The sequence below is a fragment of the Nyctibius grandis genome, chromosome 5 (assembly GCF_013368605.1).
Source record: "Nyctibius grandis isolate bNycGra1 chromosome 5, bNycGra1.pri, whole genome shotgun sequence".
NCBI classification, from domain to species: domain Eukaryota; kingdom Metazoa; phylum Chordata; class Aves; order Nyctibiiformes; family Nyctibiidae; genus Nyctibius; species Nyctibius grandis.
Window position 1 is genome coordinate 53,709,365 of NC_090662.1, and position 23,328 is coordinate 53,732,692.

Here is a 23,328-nt window from a genome sequence, read left to right on the forward strand (position 1 = left end):
TTTCACAATGATCTCAATGTGTTGGAAATACACTTTCTGGAAAGCTACAGAAGCAACGTTTCACTTGGTTTAGACTAAAGTCAGCTAAGATAGATACAAAAAACTTGTTCCATCAGTTCCCAGGAATAATACACTTCACGCCCATGACAGAACATGGCTACACGTTAAGAGACCACCACTGAATGGTTATGCAAAAACAAACGCCTTCCGAATCCTCCTCTTGATCTAAAGGAAACACTGCAAAACTATTTTGCATGTATGGTTTGAGAGCCCATGTGATAACCCATGCTCAACAGCCACGCAGTTACTATCCAGCCGCTACCATACAAAATGCAATGTCACCACTCTTGCTCGGGATTTCAGGACTTCTGACACATAGCGCCAGTAATCCTAGAGGAAACCCATTTATTGTAAATTTACTGTAACTTATCCAACTGACATCCACTAAAAATGGAAAACTAACGCTCCCTAAAAGATAACTGCATTTGCTAACCATCTGTAACTGTACATGGAACAAAAGTAACTTTGCGTTTCAGATAATGCCTGTGAATATACACCTGCTTAACTGAGGAAAAAGTTACATCTAACTGGCTTCAAAGACTTTAGTCTGGAAGTTATAAGATAGAAGGAAATTCCCAGCTTGGCTTTATACAGGGCTTTTAAATCACATTTAACCGTTAAATACATATTATTTAATATATATAATCAACTTTAAAATGATTAAAATATGGCTGAATAGACCCCACAACAAACACATTTTAGTTTTTAGGAAGCCCATTTAAAATTTTCTTCATTACAACTACCATTTGAAAATACTCTAAAGTGTTTCAGAATACAGTATTTCACCTATACTTTTACACCATTAATTTCAGATATACCATCACTATGGACTCATGTTCAAACTCAGACAGCAGCATGGACTTCTTTAATAAAATTTTAAGTTTGTTGAGATAGACAGTTAAAAAAAAGAATCCAGACACGTACTGGCTACCGTGTACTCAAACTGTTCCATAACCCACTTTATTCAGTCACTAGCAAACGGAGGCAGAGGATTTTTTTCTATTAATATATTAACAATATTCCATCAAGAATTTACTCAGTTTTAATTACATCCTCCGATTAGCTGCCAACTCTAGCTGAGTTTTAAGCCTGATCGTACAAATACCTAGACAGCTGCTAAATGACCTTGGGTCTTGGATTCGTCGCCACCGTAGTTTGAAGTTAAATTGCGTAAGTAAGTGCCAGTTCAGGTCCTGTTTCTCTACCGAAGGAAGGGAAAGCCCCTTCCAAAGGGAGTGCTTAGATGGGTCTGACTGTTCTCTGGGGGCGCCACTCATCCTTGGACTAGAGAAGGAGCCACAGAAAACTGTATACATAGTGTAAGGTAAAGCTTTAAGAGGTAGGTGAAGTGAATCCAGGGTCTACCACACAGCTCACATTCTCAGCCGCCCGCCACAGAAGTTGCCCATGTTAATAGCACGTATGGGATGTATTCCAGCTAAACCCAAACACATGCTCATTTGTAACGAGAAGGCAGGGTTAATGGTGCTTACCCACTCTGATGAACAAACAATTTGTTACAAGCCCTGAATGCAATGGTGGCTTACATCCAACACAGCAACTACTTTTGAAACAGTTGGGTTTTTTTTACAGCTGTCTGGTGAAAAAGTTGAATTTTGAGCAAAGCTTGAACCATGTTATGAAGAGTACTTTGAGGGACAATACCGATTACCAACCACTGAAAGCACTGTCTGTTGGAAAACGTAGTTTTAATAGATATTCTTCATCTTACATAAGAGCACAATAAATACACCACATTCTATAGAAATTTCAGATGACACCAGAGTAAGAGGAGGTGAAAGAGGGAGAATACCAATAGACTACATAACCGTACCCCTGAACTGCATGACAAAACACTCCCTACTGCAACCACTGCAAGCTGTCATTTATACACTTCAGGTTGGCCTTGCCAAAAGCGCTTTTTTTTTTTTTTTTTTTTTGAGGGAGAGGGCTTGGGGAAAGGAAGAGAATAGGGATACAAGAAATTAAGGGATACAAGAAATTAAGGGGAGCAATAAGATCGGTTCCCAGAAAAGATGCTGGACTCCCAGACACGATGCATACACAAAAAACAAGGGATGAGAAGGAAGTTTTTAACCACTTTCCTTCCCTCCAATAAAGAAGCTTTGTTGCTATTTAAGCAGACCAGTTGCTCAAGCACGTAGCTTAACAGGGCTTGTAGAGAAAACCAGTGGTAATGAGGCGCTAGCTCTAAGTGGTTAAGCAAACATCAGTCAATACACAAGCTGGCTGTAACCGTGGTTCTACACACTGGTATTTCATGTTAAACAGAGGGCAGGAATTAAAGAAGTTAGAAAACTGTGTAGCCTAACACCTGATGACAATCAGCAAAGAAGTTATGCAGATACTCACAATTAGTGTTGTCATTTGCTCTCAGCCTCCTACTCGATTATGGTTATTTCCATGAAAATGCATATCAATGCATTACTAAAATTACAGTTACAATGGTTACATCAGAGACCGGTTTCTAGAAGTCACTCCAAATGCAATTTCATATTAAATTGGCCAGGTAAGGTCACCCACATAACACAAGCTAATAAAAAAGTCAGCAAACAGAAGCAAAAAAAATCTTGTGAATTCCACCTCTTTACTATTTTGTCAGACTGGTGAAGACAAATTGTCAATTCTGGTTTCAATTTTTTTAAATACGATTGTCACATTAGAGAAATGAAAACACAGCAAAATAAACTGTACAAAGGCAAAGTAGAATAACAAAAAATATTTTACTAAAACATAAGATTTACAGGAAATTTTCCAGACAAGCCATACAAAATGGTCACAAGCTTTTTCTTGGAGGGATTTTTCTACACTTGGCAGCAGAATCACAATATTATTAGTGAAGGTGATGGATGTTTAATGTTCCCACTTTTTGTTCAAACAATGAAGCTTGTCCACCTACAGCGTCTAAGTTAGACTGGGCTAGAGGGTATATTCTAAAGTATAACTGGTTAGCTGCTTTTACCAATGCAATTAGCATCACCATAAAAAGGGAGGAGGAGCCCACAAAATTAAAACGAAAAGCCCCACAGCTAACCCTGCCTACCTTCATTCACAGTGCTTATACTTAAACCATGATGGGAAAAATGATTAAAAGCAGAGATGTGCTGCTGCTTTTAAACAATTTCACAACAATCCAGATGATACTTCTAGCCTCTGCTCATGCGGTACAATAGTGAATTAGGACAAGACACAGATTTGCTAATGTGCATTTAATCACCAAAGGACTGAAGATGTCTGGGCTTTTATTCTGTAATGTTTCTAAGACTGTGTCCATTAAATGCAAACAAAAAAGGAAGAGGTCTTGGCAGAACAGGAGAAGTGATGCACACTTGATGTTCAAAGCGCATTTAAATATTATTCATGGCATATAGCCTAGTCCATGCTCTGGCTGTAAAGAAAAAGAAACACATTTAAGAAAAGATGGATTTTTCAGGCTTTATTAATGTCATTTTAAATACGTATTTTTAAAGATCGCTTTCATACCGCTGCTGCAAGTATACAAAACATATCAGTTCTGAGATTTTAAGTGCAATTTTGAACTTCAGCAGCTGTCAACTTTTGTGTATTATAGAAGTTGCCTGACTGCAGTGGATCCAAAAGTGAAGAGGCATAATGTAGTAATTCTTTCAATCCATTACAGCCTGCAACAGAAGCAGGTACAGAAGAGATGTACTTTCTGAAACCAGACAATCTGTTCCTTAAGCTTTAGAGGACAAGCAGTGGTGGGTACTTTTATTTTACCACGACTCCAAATTAGACACACTTACAATTCAGAAACATGAAAACTCGAGATAAAAGAGATCGAGAGAGCTTTTCTTCTAGCAAGCCTCACAGACTTGAAAATAGACCACCGCAGGCACATTCAGGCTTCTTGGACTATAACTGTATGCAATAATTGTTTCTGCAAGTTGCAGACATAAAACAAGAGGTCAGGATTTATATCCCCCAACCAATTAGTAATCAGCTACTTCCTAAAGCTAGGAAAAAAAAAAAAAACGCGTAAGATACATCACCTGTTTCTATGGCTTGGGCTTCATTGGTCTTCCATTGCTCAGCTACATCATTTGCTAGTGGATCATCTGGATTGGGAGCGCTTAACAAAGCCTGGATTGATAGCAGAACTGTACGAATCTGCAAAGCTGGGGACCATTTATCTGAAGAGACATTTATAGCAGTATGAAGCAACATATTCATCACAATCTACAGAAACAGCAAGTTTTCTTCTCCCAGATTAAAGAATAAGCAAGGTATTCTTTAAACAAATGAAATCTCTTTTTAGGGTCAATTTACAAGTTTCTGTACTTAGTAAGATCAAAAGAAACAAAGCAAGGTAGCACTTACCTTTCAAAATATCTAAACATATTCTTCCCAGCTTGTCTACATTAGGATGATAAATTTTGGTCATGAAACGTACTTTAGGAGCTGCCATTGGATATTCTTCTGGAAGGAATAGTTCAAGTTTAAATGTCCCACCCTCAAAGGGGGAGTCCTGTGGACCTGCAATGACCACGTGAAAATAACGTGCGTTGCTTTCATCTGGCTCTGCTTTTATCCCAGGGACTGGCTCTGCCAGCAAGCGCTGGGTTTCCTAGAAGAAGAAGAAGAGGCAATGTAACAAATACAACCCATTTAAAATAAACACAACCCGTACAAACTATTTTAAAAACAACAGCTATTCATTATGAGCTATTCGCCTACATCCACTGAAACAATGTTAGACAAATACTTCAAAGAACATCTGCAGAAAGAAGATTAAGATGTAGTAAACTGGTATTCATCTAGTTTCGGATCCCTCAACTGCTGCGTGCTTCTGCAGTGCGAGGTAATAGATAATTAAGCTGTCCTCAACAAATTTCTTAAATTTTGATTAAACTACTGCCAAGCTGTTGTTTTTTTCAATCTACTTAAAAGCACTTTAAAGAATACCCCAATGAAAATACCAAAAGCATTTCCCCTTCTACCTCAAATAAGTGAAAAGCCAAACGGGTTAATCACTGACAGAGTATTCAAGGTTTGCTCTAGCAACAGGGGACAGGTTTATGAAGATGAACATTTGTACTGGAATCAGATCCAACTTAGAAGACTTAAAAGTACTACTCTGCTGCAACACTGAAGGTGCTTTTAAGGATGTTTTATATATTTACACGTATATATGTGTAAATAGCTTCAGTGTGATCACTTCCAGCCTACATATACAGAATCACAGAATCACAGAATCACAGAATCACAGAATCACAGAATCACAGAATCACAGAATCACAGAATCACAGAATCACAGAATCACAGAATCACAGAATGTTAGGGATTGGAAGGGACCTCGAAAGATCATCTAGTCCAATCCCCCTGCCGGGGCAGGATTGCCTAGACCATATCACACAGGAACGCGTCCAGGCGGGTTTTGAATGTCTCCGGAGAAGGAGACTCCACAACCTCTCTGGGCAGCCTGTTCTAGTGTTCGGTCACCCTCACCGTAAAGAAGTTTTTCCTCATATTTATGTGGAACCTCCTGTGTTCCAGCTTGCACCCATTGCCCCTTGTCCTGTCAAGGGATGTCACTGAGAAGAGCCTGGCTCCATCTTCATGACACTTGCCCTTTACACATTTATAAACATTAATGAGGTCACCAACCATATAACTACGTTTAAGTCACCCTAACAAACAGAATCACAGAATGGTCTTGGTTGGAAAGGACCTTTAAGATCATCAAGTCCAACCATTAACCTAACACTACCAAGTCAACCACTAAACAATAACCCTAAACAATATTCCTAAGCACCACATCTACTCGTGTTTTAAATACCTCCAGGGATGGTGACTCCACCACTTCCCTGGGCAGCCTGTTCCAATGCTTGATAACCCTTTCCGTGAAGAAATTTTTCCTAATATCCAATCTAAACTTCCCCTGGTACAACTTGAGGCCGTTTCCTCTCGTTATATCACTTGTTACCTGGGAGCAGAGACTGGTATCCACCTTGCTACAACCTCCTTTCAGTATACAGCGATAAGGTCTCCCCTCAGCCTCCTTTTCTCCAGGCTAAACAACCCCAGTTCCCTCAGCCACTCCTCATAAGACTTGTGCTCTAGACCCTTCACCAGCTTCGTTGCCCTTCTTTGGACTCTCTCCAGCACCTCAATGTCTTTTCTTCTAGTGAGGGGCTGAAAACTGAACACAGTGTTCGAGGGTCGGCCTCACCAGTGCCAAGTACAGGGGGACGACCACAGTAGGAGACAGGCAAGTTGTTCTGTAAGCAGCAAAATTAGGGAAGCCTGGTTTCCTACAGAGATTTGTGTTCTTTGTTGCTCAATTCTTCTGCCCGCAGCACCAACGCTACCTCAGGCACCATGCTGCAACCATAGCTAAGTGCTGCCCACATTCTGACCATCCATCTTGCTAATGCACTGAGCAGACAGATCGACCAAGTCTTGTACATCCTTCCCTCTCCTCTGCTGCCAGCCTTCACAAGTCTCACAGGCAACATTCTGCTCCTTCTTACAAAAAAGAACCCAAGGCCAAAACAGGCGACAGGACATTAGGCAAGGATAAGAAGTCCTGCCGAAGCCTCATTTCCTCAGGTAATTTTAGCCCCATTTCCTGCTTTTCCTCTAGCTTGTTTTTACTATGTACAGTTAATTTTTTCACCACCTTTCTGTGTTGGCTTTCACAAAGAAAAATTATCCCACTTCCGCTGAAGAAAAACGGTGACTTGTAGGTGTAATATTAATTTATTGTTCCAGTTTTATAGCATATTTATTCTGTGTGTCGACAGCAGCACTACTACAAGCACAAAATAGACAGATTACCTCTACTTGGCTTAATATATTCTTCAAACATAACTGCACTGTTACAATACTGGCATTTTGTAGAAATAAATTCACACAGCATTTAAGTGATAATGGATGTCTTGATGCAGTTAACTAACACCTCACTTTAGCAAAAAATAATCAAATATATAATATAAAGAAGTGAAGTCACAGTAATTAATGCTAAAATCCAGTTATTCATCTCAAAATTCTCAAGGTCCTACAAATCATAATATTGAAGTTATTACAGTGTACATACACAAACATAAAAATAAATTTATCTGATCTAATTCCTTGTTGTGACTACATATTGCCTACTTATCTGCATAGGCATTAGCTGCCAGTGCCACTTCTAGACCTTACTGGAAGGCCATCCAAGCTTCTTAGAGCTGTCTACATTCAATTCTGCAAGTATATTTTATTTTAAATGATACACATAAATTTATAACATACTCAGAATTTGTATTCTGCTGGCTATTTACTTGTACAGTTGTGCTGTAGAAAAGCAGTTATAATGAATGCTTCAAGCTTTAGTTCAGTGGTATGACAGTCAGTAAGAAACTATAGATTATCCCTGTGAATGCATAAAACATTCTCCATTTCTTTCAGCAAGTTTTCAGTATGAGTGCTGCCACAGGTAAATGGGACAATCTGGATTTTCACCTATAAAGGATGATATAGTTATTACAGTTTGACAGTTTTGGCAGAGGGAACAGTGTCTTACGCCAAATGCAAACTAATACAGCAAGTCAACTTGAAATTAAAAAAGAACTAACTTAACGAAAGGACCCAATTTTTAAACTTCTTCACAGCTTCTACCACCTGGACTTTGCCAGATACACACTAGTAGGCAAATCATGGGTTTGGTTTCTATGGACATACTCAAATTTAAGATTTTTTTTTTTTTTTTAAATACACATTTTAATAGCTGGGCTGATCTCAGCAGTCCCTAGCCCCCACTCAGTCACTCTGGTCCCCAGACTGCCTCCCTAGTTACACCAGTATGCTGACTGTAACCATACCGGGCAGCCAATCCTGGCTTAAAATAACCCAGAATCAGCAGTTCTCTGGCAGCAGCATCAGCACTTCTACCTGCCAGCCTAACTGAGGCAGCAATGCCTGGCTGCAAGCTGCACATTCTGCCACTAAAAACCATTTATCAATAAACAATGAGAGTGCCCATGTATGAAAAAAAACTATTCTTTTAATCGGGGTACCGCATTATACTGAAGGGGCTACACCACTGCTAGTATGTCATCATGTTCAGATATCCCTTTATGCCTCTACATTACGTGGATGCAGTTATCTTGCTATAAAACACCACAGAAAAGCATTTATGCTGCACACAGCTACACTAGTGCTGAGGCTACTCAGGCTGTACAGGCCCCCTGTGGAACATTAATATTAGATGAAAAATGCTTTAAGCAAGCACGCCTCACTTCCTGCACTGTGCGTGGAGCTCCACTACTATCGGCATAATTAAAGCTGTTTTCAGAGATGAGGAGGAATATGTGCAGGAAATCTGTGAGGGAATTGGTTGACACTCATCCTTCCCGCCCGCCAGGCTCTTACGCAGCCATCACGCCAAGAGAGCAAGCACCAGGCTAAACTTCTCTGACACACACAAATTGATAGGTCGTGACTCCTGTGAACACACATCACTACCATTTTATACAAAACCTGAGAAGCATCTTTGGTTCAGAAAATGCATCTTTTTAAAACAGTATAACACAGACAAGCTTGTTAAGATTATGAAAAACACAAGAAAGATGCCATTTATTAAAAGAATGTGAAATATTTGTACTTAAATACATCAACACCACCTGCTAACTTCTGACACTATATAAGGCTTTTGCCCTTCAATTATGGAGAAATTTATAATATCTTCAATATATTTTGGGGGAAACCATGGAAAAGGAACATAAAGGCAGAAATTAATCAAAAAGTTACGTTTTAAGGTCTAAGCATATAAAATGCTTAAACATACAAGTAGGTCCAGTCCTAAGGTGCTATCAGGGACTTGACTTCTACGTTTTACAGTAAGATGGCCAGTTAAAGACATGCTGATACTAAAATCAATTTGATTTGCCATAAGAATTGGCTAAATAAGTCATATTTGAGATAAACAGTTGTCAGTATACAGGGCAACACTATGCACCAGGTCAGGAAACTGAACTGCTTAGAGGTTTGGTTTTTTTTTTTTTTGAAGTGTACATTACAAAAAAAAAACACCACAACCCTGCAAGTCATCCACAAGAGAGTCACGAGATGTGAACCCAATCTACAAACATGGAAATGTTTAACTACATGTTGATCTTATTTTGTAATTTTATATTACTTTCCCCAGAGGATGGTTACCCAATGAAAAACTGTCTCTCAAACATGTTAAAATAAATAAATAAAAGTTTAATTAGAAGCTATTTATTTATTTAACTTCTCACCTTTTAACTAATCAGGAAGATCAAGTATATGCAATACTTCACTTTCCAGTATCTTTTTAGGCAAAATCTTTCTAACACTTTTTTAAGCTGAGGAAGTGAGTTTTGTGCAATGTGTTACTTCCCTCTTTCTCCCCAAAACTGCCTTTGAACCCTTTGTCCAGTTTCAGCTTTTCTGTATGTTTTGTAAGCTGGCAGCAGCTAAGACAGAAACCAAGCTCAGTGCTACCAAAGAGAAACACATGAAGAACTCTGATATTACATGCCGTTTGGCCAGTTTATTCCAACCAAGTATGTACTATTCTTGCCTGGCAAAAACCCCTGCCAATAAGGATAAAAACAGCTGGGACACCCAAATATTAACATGCTAAAGAGGAAAAAGTACAAATTCACAGAAAACCAGGTTGTACAGTTCTTCTGCTCACAATAAATGTTTTTACAATAGCACAGTTCATTTTGCCTTCACAGGAATACAAGTTTCCATCAAATAAGTGTTCCAGAACAGCACTTTATAGTGTTTCTTATTAGCTCTCCTCTATCATACTCGTACATAGTAAGTTTCACAGAAGAGATTTCAGGACATATTTCGAGCTCTAAAGCATTTAATGAAGCATCCCATGCTGCCGTAGGCAGTTATTTCTATTTGCCATACTCGGCAATGTTTTTAGATTGAGATCTCTTCTCGCTCCTGCTTTTACTCCACTTTTTCCAATTCTAACTTACTGTCATAATTTCCATTGACTAAAGAAAATTAATAAACCCAACATGAAGATACATGCCAGTCAGTAGTTAAAAAAAAAAAAAAAAAACAAAAAACCAAACAAACCCACACCACAAAAACCACTGTCATTCACAACTGGTTATGCCCCCAGTTTTTTTTAATTAAGTGGTTAAAAAAACACAGAAATGTTGAAGGTGTTTTGACAAGGAAAAGCAAAGCTTTTCTTATTAACACAGGTGGCCTGAAGTAGAGTGACAGATGATACAGATGGGACAGATGGTGTAGCTGACATTCTGCATAGCTACTCTTCTATGAAGACATTACATTGAAAACTAATTGTACCCAAGGGGGGAGAAATCCTCAACCTGTTTCTACAGTCAGGAAGAGAGCACCATGATTTTTAGAAGAGACCAGCAGAGCAGGAGGTGGGGGTGAGGGTTCTTCACGTTGCCAACACTGAGAGAAGCCATGCAAGCACGATAGATCGATTTGCAGGGGGGTAAATTTGACTCCTTGAGCTTGGTTATCCTGCTTTCAGCGGGAGGAAAAAAAAAGTTACTGAAAAGCAGACATAACCACCAGGATTCTTCTGGTTCATACATCCAGAACAAGACAGAGCCCTTCTTTAAGGAAGTGAACTGAACAACCCAGAAGATGCTTCCACACAGACACGCACAAAAATCAATTGTTAGAGCACATGGAGATATGAACAAGTGTACAAAGAAGGAATCCATTAGAAATAAACTACTATTTTAATCACTTCCAGTCTTGCAGAAGTGTTTATAAAAGCCTCAAGCTGCCAAGGCCTCAGTCAAAACAACCAAAAGAAGATTTCTATATGCTACATTTTCGGTAAACAAAAAGCTACTTCAGAAGTCTTACTTGCTATCAACAGACTTAGGCAGGATCAAACAGCAGCACATTGGCAAGTAACTACCATCAGAAAACTCACGTATGCAAGTATTTGCAAAAAAACCCCAAACATTATTTCTTACATAGCAGAGCCACTGCATCTGAACTGAAATCTCTAAAGCTTCACCTGTCTGACAGAGACCACTCCAGTAGTGAAGGAAGAAATTGTTGCATGGGATTGAACAATTTTTAGAGCTCCTTCATTGCTTTTTAGAAAGGAGTACTATATTCTTTGCTTGGAAAAACAAGTGCAACTCTGTTCCCTGTACAATGGCAATAGTTAATCACCACAAACTTCACACTGCCTGCCAAGAGATGTGGCTAAAAAAGTTAAGAACAAATCAATATCTAGCACGTACAAAATACGGGAACTTCAAGGCTACTGTATGAAGGCCACTAGAATTTAAGAAAGAAGCTTGCTTGCAAAGTCAGCACAAACTAGCTCGAAGAAGAAATCCAAGCTCCATGTCTTCAGCCAAATTTGCTTTGCTTAGTAATTCAACTGTCTGCACACTCCTCTTCCTGACACCCGAGTTTTCTTACTTCACATTCAATGTTACTGCTATACAGTTATCTTCAATAAGTGAAAAATTCTACATATTAATACACAATTAAATACAGTAGTCGTTAGTGAGATGTTACAACTGAAGGGATACACTTTTTGACAGCATTTAACAAGGTCTTCTGCTCTACACGGTCCTTTAATATCAGCTGTGAAATCAGCTGGTGAAATTCATAAAATCCATTAGAACAAAGGGAGCTTAGAGAAATGCCAACACCTTACAAAGTCTGAACATTTTAAGCTGATAAATAAGCAGCCACTGGGGAAAGGAAGAAAAAAAAGCTGTGCTGCCTTTCCACTTCAGCTTATTATGCACCTTCACTTTTGCCTGTATAGCTGTCTCTTGACCTCATGGTGAAGCACAGCATGTAGCTGATCTGGAAGGAAAAAAAAAGAAAAAAAAAAATAATGCAAGAGAGAAGAGTCCCTGATGCAGTTCACCACATGTCCATGCAAACAGCTATGCCAACAAAAAGGAGGGTGCAAACACATGCTGTCAGAAGGATGCGAGAACAGACTGCTCCTTTTGGTGAAAGGACTGGTTTAAAGAGTTGTGACTGCAGTGTTAATCACAGCAAGATACTAGCGTAACACATCACTATTCTGTAACCAACCTAAAAAGGAAACACAGAGGCTACCTCCTCATTCCAAAGGAAGAGGCTTAACTACCAACAGGGCTAATTTCAGTAACAGATGGTGAACTGCTAAATTAAAGTCTTCATCCATCTATAAAAGTCTTAAACACTAAAGACTCTGTATATCTTCTTACTTGTTGTGAACAGTTATCTAACAACCTTTTATAGTGTTGAGACTACAAAAAAGCATCCTTGTAACTAGCAGCTTTATGCTAGTACCTTAAAAAGAAAGAGAGAACATCATTAAGACTTCCAGAGGTCAACACAGCTGTGATAAAATTATTCTGAAACTTTAAAACAGAAAACATTAATAAGGCCTCTTAGGCAAAGAGAAAATATTGCAGGTCTTAGAGCTGTTAAATATTTAAAATGTCACAATACTACATCTCTATGCAAAGCCTCAGGGGAATGATTCTTTCCTTGTATTTTCAGCAGCACATTTACTAGCTCAATTCTCTATGCAGTAGTAAAGTAATTTACCTTCAGCATCACCTACTAAGATGGAGGTTACACCCCTACAATTCTGTCAGGCCAAAGCAAGGTACAAGCCCTCTCTAATCTACTTCAGACAGTGAAAAAAAATAGGTAACCTTTACCTGTAGGTTCAACTAACCCTAGGTGGCTTTATTCTGAACAGATCAGGGAAGACAGATGATGGATGAGTATCTTTGTCTTAATAAGACTTAATCTGCAACAGGAATTACAGCTCGCAGCTCAACTCCCACTGCTTATTGCTGCCCCCTTGCCAGAAATGACCACCCTGCAAGACTACTGAGAAGGTAAACCCTGTCAGCATTCACAATTCAACTCAGGAAAAGTGAGCTGGGCTCTCTCAACTAGATCTTGAACCTGAAAAAATGTTGACTGACAACATACAAACTCTGCTGCCATCTAGCAGAGGACAGTAACTTCCAACAGAAACTGATGAACATTTGGCATTGGCTGTGAGTAAAAGCATCTTCCACCAGTACGAATGAATGAAATCTACACATCTCTTGATACGTTTCTTCCATAGGTGCTACAAGCAAGGGTCTTCAGTTGGCTACGAAACAAACTTCTTTGTTAGCCTTGGCCACTTTTAAAAGGAACAACAGGACGTAACGCTGCATGAACAGTCCCAAGATAGCCTAAAAGAAAGTTACTGGTAAAATGAAAGAGAAACTCAGATTGAAAAAAATACATATCAGATTGCCTCACCTCTTTGGGACATAAAACTTGTATTTGGTATGGCCTAATTTAACTGCATAACCATCTAGGGACATGTACAGGGTGTAGGTGTCAAGTGTTAGCAGCGGGGGGCTCCAGGGGTAACCTCTGCGGGAAGAGGCCAGGGGCTGCCCCGTGCCAGGCACAGTCAGCTCCAACAACCCTGCCACAGGGCACAGCTGAGCCCATCAGCCAAGCTGGTGGCACATCTGGGAGAACGTCTTTAAGAAAGGACAGAAAACATCACACAGAGAGATTAGTGAGGGGAAAAAAAAGTGTGAGCAAAACTACTGTGAACACCAAGGCCAGAGAAGGAGGGTCAGGAGGTGCTCCAGGCACCAGAGCAGAAATTCCCTGTAGCCCATGGAGAACGACAGTGGAGCAGACATCCACGGAAAGGTGTGAGGAGGGAACAGCAGAGAGGAGATGTTATGGACTGACCACAAACCCCCATTCCCCATCCCCTTGCAATCATCAGGGACAGGGGAAGGTAGAGTAGTTGGGATTGAAGGACTGAAGTTGAGTGGGGGAAAAGGGGAGCAAAAGTGTTGTTTTAATTTGGTCTTTGTTTCTCACCATCCAACTCTATTTTACTTGGCAATAAATTAATTTTCCCCAAGTCTGGTTTGCCCACGATGGTCATGTCATCAGTAAGTGATCTCCCAGTCTTTGTCTTGACCCATGAGCTTTTCCGTCTTTTCTACCCCTGCCTCGTTGAGGTGGGGAGAGTAAGAGATGGGCTGGGTGGGCATCTGGCCAAGGTCAACCCACTACAGCATAAATGACAAGGTAACTTTTAATCTGAAATGCATTTTAACTGTTGTATCCAGAAGCACTTTTAAAGAGGATGTGGTAGACAGTTTCAGACTCCACAGATGATATTGCAAATTAGAGTTCTTCAAAAAGAGATGACAGACTTAAAATGAAAGCCACTAGCTCCATTTTCTGCTACAGTTGAAATGATAACACTTATCACTTGCAGGGTACCACACATACCAATTTATGTGGAAGATGATGTGATGAGGAAAAAGAGATATCTTTCAGTTTAACCGATTGCTCATCAGCCTCTTCAATATTTGCTTCCTAGGGGAGATCAGACATTTGCTTCCAGGTCCTCCAGGAAGATATCTAAAGCAGATGAAGTCACTACTGATAGCAAAACACAAAGCGATTTTTTTCAAAAGACAACAGAAGTGTTACACCTAAGTTCCACTCTGAACGACTTAAAATTAGTGCAAGTCCGTTATCTCATTCTTCATTGGCTTTAGCTGTTGAGTTTACAATTGAGTCAAATTGCTTTTCTCCCCTCCATTTCAGCCTGGTTCTCAGTCCTTCCTGATCAACTTCACTCACATTGGTAACTATCTCCACCTTTTCCATTCCTCACAAAATGCAAGGGTTTGTCCGAATGGGAAGCCCTAACTTCTCAGCAGCAGCGCTAATTTGTACAGTCGCTGTTCCATGCACCCCCTTCATCAACCCAAGCATCTGCAAAGTCAAGCAACAAAATGAGATCACAGAACTGATCTGGCTTAAGAAACAACCTCTACTGCAGCGTTCTGAGCCAAATCAGTCCCTCCGTCCAAGTTTACTGCAGCGGCACAAGAACTTTTGTGCCAGCATAGGCCAGGCTAAATCTGTTTATAAAGTGAGGCTGCACAATATGAACCGCAGGCTAATCACCTTGAGAACTTCTGGTTAATCTAACTTAAGCAGGTGGTAACTTTCCTGCCTTATGCTGGCTATCTGCAAAAACCACAGAACTTCAGCATTTCAATTCAGACTACATACAGCATAGATTTGTTTCATATTTTTATTCTGATTGCAGGAAACCCTTGCCAGCTACCAGTGCCATCATCTTCCAACTACATCTAATAGTTTGGATTAATTTTGGGGTATGAACTAGAAACTAAAGGTTTTAGCTGCATAGGGTGAAACTTAAAGCAGCATATTGGCACACAGACAAGTTATAATTACTTGCCAAATGGCAATTCTTCCCTGTTCTGTCAGAGTGGGATAAGGGGGAAGATGACACTGATCTCCTTCACCAAGAACTGATAAGTTGCACACAAGAAGGTAAACCACATGTATGTTTTTGGTTTGATTTTTGAGGGGGAGGCAGTAGGAGAAAGTAAAGCATATCAGTCAAAACTGTCTTCTACATATAGGGATAAAGCTGCCTCAGAAAACCACAAAGACTTAATTCAAAAACTTCCTATGACAGTACATCACATTTTGGCACAAATTCTTCCAGGGTCTATCAATTCATTAGCTATAATTATGTAAAGAACTGGCTATAACCAGCATTACTGAAAATAAATTGGTTACCTAAGCAGATGTCATATTGTCAGAGAGATTTCAGAATGTTTAGATTAAAATTATACCACTGTAAAACAACTTCATTGGAGAAAGTCTTCTGTAAATAATGTCTGCCTTTTAGGAAAAAAAGAATTAGCAATAAAGCCCATTAAACTGAAAAGCAAAGGTCAAACATCATAAACAGAAGGCTGCACTTCTGGTTTCCAGTAGCTGGCCTCCACACAAATTCCTCTCTTCCTTGCCATATAATCCCTGAGTGTCAGCATCCCACACACCTCTGCTTCCTGGACTCATTATTGGGCTAATGTCTCTGTACACTAATGCTTGCACCACACTGCGGGTTCCTAGACCTCATCACCAGCTCTGACTGTACCTACCCCCAAAAAAATAAAAAGCAAGAAAACATTCCAAGTGGCAACATGTCAAAGGCATCAGCTGCAAAAAAAAAAGAAAGAATAGAACAGTGGTACAGTAGATTTAGAAGCCATTAACTAGTACTCAATTCATGGACAACTATCCAGCAACTTCAAGCTACAGCTCTGTGAATTCTGGATTGCTCACAATCTTCCCTCACGCACTTCTGGTTCTCCAGTTCCCATCACCACACAAACAATTCTAACCACTGCAAAGTCATTTACAGTGAGATGAAGACAAATGTGCTCCAGGTAACAGTGCCTACCCACGAAAAAAAAAAACAACCAAACCAGAATCTACCCACTCTTGGAAGATGACCTTGTTGCCAAACAACAGTAACATGAAGAGGGGCATTTTTAAGGTCAGCATCACTCTCCTCTGAGAATGACCTCGTTCTCAAATTTACCACAGCAGATTACAGGATTTTGGAACTGTGAAGCTGAGATCCTATGCAAATTCCTAGAGGATTATCTTTGTACTAGCACAGACCAAGCTTTACTGTAGCTGGAGATGCACCATGAAAAGTGAGGCATAATTAAATTCACTAAGTTAATAGTGTAAAACATTCCTGCAGTTATACTGATGAAGCACATTTGCATTAGAGTTTTGCATTAATATACAGTGCGGAGACAACTATCAAAGTGCGGTTAAAGCAAACAATAATTCATACAGAACTTTTGTCCAAATGCCATTATGGCAAAATTTGCCAATTGTTTCTCACTATTTGTTTCTCACTATTATAGGTGTCCCTGCCTGTGGCAGGGGGGTTGGAACTAGATGATCTTTAAGGTCCCTTTCAACCCAAACCATTCTATGATTCTATGATTAACCCACCAGTCACATCTAACTATGAAAACGTGGTTTTGTTTTATACTATTACAGAAAACAAAATTTTGATCATACACTGAAAGCCATGTAAACATAACAGACAAGTGCAGTATAAAACAACTGTGTGCAAAACAATAAAAAAAAAAACATTAGCATCAGTAGTTAGAAAGCTTGGTGTACTATAGATTTGTACCCCAAAGTTGCTCTAGTATTATACAAGAAGGAAGTCCAAACAAGATTTTTGCCTTAGTTGGGTTACTTGCAGGTTTTTCCTCAGTTTTTATTCTCTAATGTCTACTGGAAGCTTCTTTAAGGAAAAGTCTGTGGCAAGTTATCAGTGTCCTCTTTAAGATCTTTTATTAAGACTCCATGTTTTCCTTTTAAAACTGGCACCTTGGTCTGTCTTGAAAGTTTTGTTATCCTCTGGGCCTGAGCCTTCTTCTCAGCCTCCCTCCCACACCTCCACAAAGTATCTGTCCTGCTAAACTTCAGGCTTCCAATACCTGCCTATACACCCCTCTCACTACCGCAGCCAGCCTTGGCTATACTAGTCGCCTGGCAAGAAGACTCAACGCGGGTCGCAAAGTAGCTTATGTATTATCTTCCAACATTTGTTGGGGAGGCAGGGGGAAGGTGGTTTTAAGAAAAACAGTACAAAAAAACCCTCTGAAAATTCCCAAAATTTTCACAATTCTGTCAAATTTGAGGTTACCCACAAGATTCATACAGAGTAAAAGGTGCAAAAAGACATTACGAAGACCAAATACACAGCTTCTCTGACAAATGCCAAGGAACAGCACTGCCCAGAAGCAGTGTTTTTCTATGCCTAACCACCACCCAAATAAATGTAAAATACCACAAAAAGGTATTAAGACCTCCAGTCTTTTTTATTTAAATTTTTTATCCAGGAAACAAAAGAACGGCCAGAAATGTCAGAGAAATCAAAAAGTAATGGCGACTTAAATTTTCATGTGGAAATAGATGTCCATGCCCCAGAAGCCCATAGACAAAGTGAGAAACTTCAAGTTGGCTGCCAGTAATACTGTTTAAGAACTTCTAGAGAGTTTCAGAAGTTCCAAACTAAATACCTGATTTATATTTAAAAAAAACACAGAAAGCTGATTATACTGACCTCTAACATAAAATGCTGTAGGTGCCTATCACCACACACGAGAATCTCCATAAAACCTCCCAGAAATTTTATGTTTTGAGGCAGCATTTTATAACGCAGCAGTCCAAATGTTACCCAGATTCTCAAAAAACACTGCAAGCAGCAACTCACTGGCAGCAATATCAAAATAGCTTCTCACAGTAAACAGCAAGGAAGGCACATCTCAGACAACCCCACACTATCATGCAAGGGAGGAAATCAAAGCCTCAGTAATGTAACACCGATAAATTCATTAATAAAAAAAATTTTGAAGCAGTCTCAAATACTGCTTCAGATGGTTACTTCATGATATGAGCAGCTGCAGTGATTGTTAACAGAAGCGCTACTAACAACTGGCTACACAGCCAACGCATAGACCTGTACATCAAATCATGAATGATGAGATCACTGCAGCAGTGAAAACAGCAGAAAAAACATGTGAAAAGATGACACGAGGCAGCATTGCCCATCCCATTCAGATATACCCACTGCACTTGACACAGCAATGAGGTGGTTTGAATGTCAGCCAAAAAAAAAAACCCAAACATGCAATTCAATTCCTTACTCGAGTGGAGCTACGTGACTTTGCAACACTGGAGAGAATTGGTGTAATAAGTGCTTCAACGTAAAAATTGCTGGGCTTATTTATTGTGTATATTGCAAAGGCTCACTTTTTAATACTGCGCAGTACGAAAAAAAGTTTACAGCATCAAAAACATACATCTATGTAAATGTGCTGTATCACATTCTTATTTTATCTTACATTAATAGATTATCTTGTCAAGGTGATTCTCAGAGGACCCCTGGTTTTGGACAACTGAAGAAAATAAAAATACCTCGTCTCTATTCAGAAGACAGAAGGTTTTCCAACTCTGATTATATCTTTAAAGATTCAAAACTATATCATTATTTTCTACTCACCACTTGCAATGTGCTAACACTAAGTCATCTCTCGAGCTTACAGATCATTCCCCCTCCCGCCTTGTTTAAAGTCTGTTTCTAAGTAATCTAAGCACAGCAAACCAGGAGTAATTCTGTATCTTCTGAAACAACTGCTTTGCAACATCTATACTGTCACCTTTTAATGGAATTTGGGGAAAGTATTGGAAATATGAATAGAGCTCCCTGCTGAGACAAGGAAAGCTACCGCTCTCCTACTGGGGCAGATGACAGCCTGCACATAGTGAAGAAGCAGGCTGAGGAGCGCAGGGCCGCTAGTCAACCTGAGAGCCAGGCCATCTGCCAGCAGTCCATCAAGGCGAGGAACACCAACTGCATTTCGAGCAGTTAGCTAGATTCTGTACTTCATAACAGTCCAAATGTGCACTGCTATCCCCAATCAGCCGTCAATGGTCTCCCTCGGATGACAACACAAAGGGTGCATATGGATCAAATGGAGAAGGTCTTTTCCTAACAGTAACCTAAGCTATTTATTTATCATCAAATTTACTACTGTGCATAAAGAAAATCGGATCTTCTTGGGTTTGGAGTTATTTCACCCTTCTATAGCTCTTTCCTGTCTCTCTCTTTTCAATCTCCTTTCCTGATCTTCCAAATTCTCACTAGCAGCAGAGTTCACTCCCTCTAAGGCAACCAACAATAGGAAATTTAACTCTAACATCAGAATTGGCAGGATAGAAAAGGTCAAAACAATTCTCACTCGAGACTCCTGAAGACTCAAGCAGGCATATTTCTAGGTCTGCACCTCTGCAGCTGCGCTATTTCAAAATATGACTTTGCACATTTTTGAGGCTGTGGTAACTAGTCAGATTCAAGTCCTGGACCATATGCACATCTGGCAACCGAACGCACACACCACACAGGAGCTACAGAACTGGTCGTCTAACACAACCAACCCAAGATTTAAAAGCTCTAGACTGGCTGCAAACAACACATAATGCATACGTGGAAATACACAACCCACTGTACACACCACCCTATAACAAATAATAAACCCAAAAACTCTAAGGGGGACCCTCCGGAGGAAATCTGGAGTTTCTAGGTATCTCTTCTGCTGCCCTCCACCTCCTCTCTCCAGGAGGAGAAGAAATATTCCCATGCCATCACACATCTTTGAAGTGAGTTGTGTGAATTGCTCCAGTTCTTTTCTAGAAAAGCATCAAACAAAACAAAAGCGCCGAGAAGGAGATTATGCACCAGCTTACTAGTGGATGCACTTGTTGGTTGTATTCAGGGGAATTGTCAAGAGCTATTAAAAATCTTTAGCACAGACACCAGCCTCACGACTGAGCTTCTACCACATCTCTGTGACGAATACCAGTTCCACTGTATTATGAATCAGTGTCCCCTCTCACACCTGAAATATATTCAGCTTTGCATGCTCTGTCCTAAGGCAGCTGGACGAGTGTCAAACTCATTCTGTAAGATTCGTCTTCATTATTTTTACCGCTGACACTTCTGAGCAGTAATCATAGTTTAGTCAGTCTCACAAAAGATAAACGCTACTCCCGCCTTTTTTTTACCTCAACTCCTCTATCACCTATCAGGTACCTTGACTTTTTTAAGAAAATCCAGTTTTATTTTTGCATCCACTGTTTAACATATTCCACGTTCAGGTGTTTTACAACGGTTGCCAACATGGCATGCTCAACCAAGAGAGCTTTACAGCATTATAAATTATTTGTGACATTTGTTCACTTCAACAAGTAACAAGGGTGCTGTTATTTCCTATCAAAGCTAACAGACCTTACTGGAATTGCTTAGTGACTTTTGTAAAGGAAGCAATCCCCAATTTGAGGGCTTCAATCCACATTACTGCAAACCGAGTGGGAGACGGCAGCCCAGCACAGACATCCGTGCTGGCTACAGGACTGAGCTATCAAGAAGACTCACGGGCATTGCAATGCAGCTACCTGTATGTCTGTTAAGCGACTCCAAATCATTCGTCTTAAGCTGAAATTGCACTCGTAGGGTCAGTTGACAGTACCCCAAAGTTGAGAGCCCTTACAAAGCTCGGTAAATGGAAGTCGAAGCAAGACACTGAACGGCCAGCACGAACGCGCTAACACCGTCCGGTCTGACAGCTCAGCGCGCACGTACCCGTGCCCCGGCTGGCCTGGCGCGTACCGGTACGGATGCACCCGCCGTACAGTTCAAGCCCAGGTGTAACTACTCGCCGTGTTTTGTCCCTCCCCGCACAGGAGTAGGAACCCGAGCACCGCGCCGCCGCCGCGCTCCCCCGGCTCAAACACGGCGAGAGCTGCGCCGGGGAGCCGGGGCCAGGCCGGGCGCCGCGCTGCACGCCTGCCGGCCGCCCCCAGCGAGGAGCAGCACCGCCGGCGGAAGGGGCGGGGGGGCGGCGCCCGGTACCGTTCAAGCTCCGGGCCCCGGAAGGGGCGCGCAGGCACCCGACGGCCGGCAACACCGGAGGCCGTGAGGCCCCGCCGCCGCCCGGGCGGCTACAGCGAGGAGCGCGGGCCCGCTCCCCCCCGCCGCCCCCGGCCCGCCACAGGGCCCAGCCGCTCCCCACCGCCTGCGCACACCGTGCCGGGCCCAGGAGCTCTCGCGGCGGCGGAAAGCGGGGGGCAGGCCCGGCGCGGCCCCCCGCCCCCACTGGTTCCCGCGGCGCCGGTCCGCCCCGCGCCCGGTAGGGGAAGGAGGAGGCCTGGGAGCGGCCCTGCCCCCGCGCGGCGCTGCTCGCGGCCACCGGAAGCGGCGCCCGGCCCGGTTCGGCCCTGCCCGCCGCGTGGGGCCCGGCCCGGCTGCCCCTGAAGGCCGCGGCGGGGGGGGCGGGCGTACCTTGATGATCCTGCGGGGCAGCCCGGCCATCTTGTCTCGTCGGGGTGCAAGCTCGCGGGCTCGCCTCCGCTCGTGGCTCGCGCACAGCCGGAAGTAGCCCGCGCCGCGTTTCCGGTGGCGCCGCCCATTGCCGCGGGACGCCGGGCAATGTAGGCCGCGCCCGCCCGCCCTGCCCCGGCTGCGAGCTGTTCCGCGGGCGAGGCGGCAGCCTCGGCTGAAAAGGGATCCCCGGGCTGTCCGTGGGCACGAACGCGGCGGAGGGGGCGCTGTGGGGGGAGCCGGGGGGCGTTCGCTTCTCCAAGTCCTGCCGGAGAAGCGGGCAACTCCTGGGGGCAGCGGCCTCCTAGGCCACCCCGGTAGGTGCTGGCAGAGCCCGCTGCCCGGAGCTGCTTACGGTCCCTCCGGTTTACCCCCTCCGTGATGGGCACCGGCTGTCTGCAAAGGCAGGAGAAGCCCGGGAAGCCCGTTTGTAATAAGTGTGTGGAGTCATCAGTCAACCTGACAGAATTAGGATTTCACCGGCGTGTCTTGTGCACCGTAATGGTACAATGTGTACCGTTGTCCTGGCTTTAGGCAATGTCAGTGTCACTAAACCTGTCACAAAGAAATCTTAGAACATCTTTGTCTCAATAACACCTGGTTAGGGAACCTCCTCCATTTTTAGCAGAAAGTGAAATATTGTAGAAGTTAGAGTATTATTATCATGTGAGCATCCTAGGACACCACTACAGCTGCATAGTAATAGCAACATCTGGCACCGTGCATCATTGTTGATGGGAAATAAAAGCACAGAAAGGTGAACTATTTGCCACAGGTTACCAAGCAGGCTAGCCATGCTGCCAGGAACAGGACCCTGCATACATACGATTCCCTGTCAAGTGTTTTCTCCTGGTTTAAAAACAGGGCTTTTAGATGATCTACATAATTTCTGTACGCTCTGGTAGAATGGAAAGTTCTCTGACACTGGCAAATCTGGACTGTGTAATTGCTGAAACACTCCTATCACAGATGCTACAAATGTGTTCTCTATCCTAAATTCTAAGCATTTCTATTATTACATGATGGTAATGATAACATGAAACACGTGTCAGAAGAGTGGTGTGCCTCCCCCCTTCATCCTCCCCACGATACTTCCCAAAAGCCTAGTTTTCTTTCTCTAGCCTTCTCACTAAGCCATTGGCACTATAGAAGGCAACTAACGAGTACAGACTTGTTCTACACTATTTGATAAACTCAGCTGTTGAATACACCAGTAATTCCAGACTTCACGCCAGTTCATGAAAACCCATAATCTCTGTGAGCTCCTGTGTACATCCTTGGCCCTTTAAGCATTCAATTGCTCTCCTAACTTTCTGGATGTAACTTTCTCTGAAGTTAGTCAAATCAATAAGGAAGTGAGATGCACCAAGAGAAGTGCATGAAAACACGTTTGCAGAATTGGGTCTTGAAGCATTTGTCGATAACACCTCCTCATTCTGCAATGGAGAGTGGTGAGCTCATTT

General features: G+C 41.9%; 1 protein-coding gene across 1 annotated transcript; it reads right to left on the reverse strand.

Moving 5' to 3' along the window:
• Positions 1–1,752: 1,752 nt before the first annotated feature.
• Positions 1,753–21,920, reverse strand: UBE2N (ubiquitin conjugating enzyme E2 N). Its single transcript, XM_068401937.1, has 4 exons — positions 21,827–21,920; positions 4,423–4,669; positions 4,095–4,235; positions 1,753–3,469 (listed from the first exon to the last, which is right to left on the reverse strand). The coding sequence occupies exons 1-4, from the start codon at positions 21,854–21,856 to the stop codon at positions 3,429–3,431; spliced, it is 459 nt and encodes a 152-aa protein (XP_068258038.1). The 5' UTR covers positions 21,857–21,920; the 3' UTR covers positions 1,753–3,428.
• Positions 21,921–23,328: the final 1,408 nt, after the last annotated feature.

Excerpts from the sequence above, each read along its gene's own strand:
- UBE2N (XM_068401937.1), bottom strand. The coding sequence starts at position 21,856 with ATGGCCGGGCTGCCCCGCAGGATCATCAAG. Across the intron at positions 4,670-21,826 it reads TGCCCCGCAGGATCATCAAG|GAAACCCAGCGCTTGCTGGC; the intron begins GTACGCCCGCCC and ends TTCTTCTTCTAG. Across the intron at positions 3,470-4,094 it reads AGCCCAAGCCATAGAAACAG|CCAGAGCATGGACTAGGCTA; the intron begins GTGATGTATCTT and ends TTTTCTTTACAG.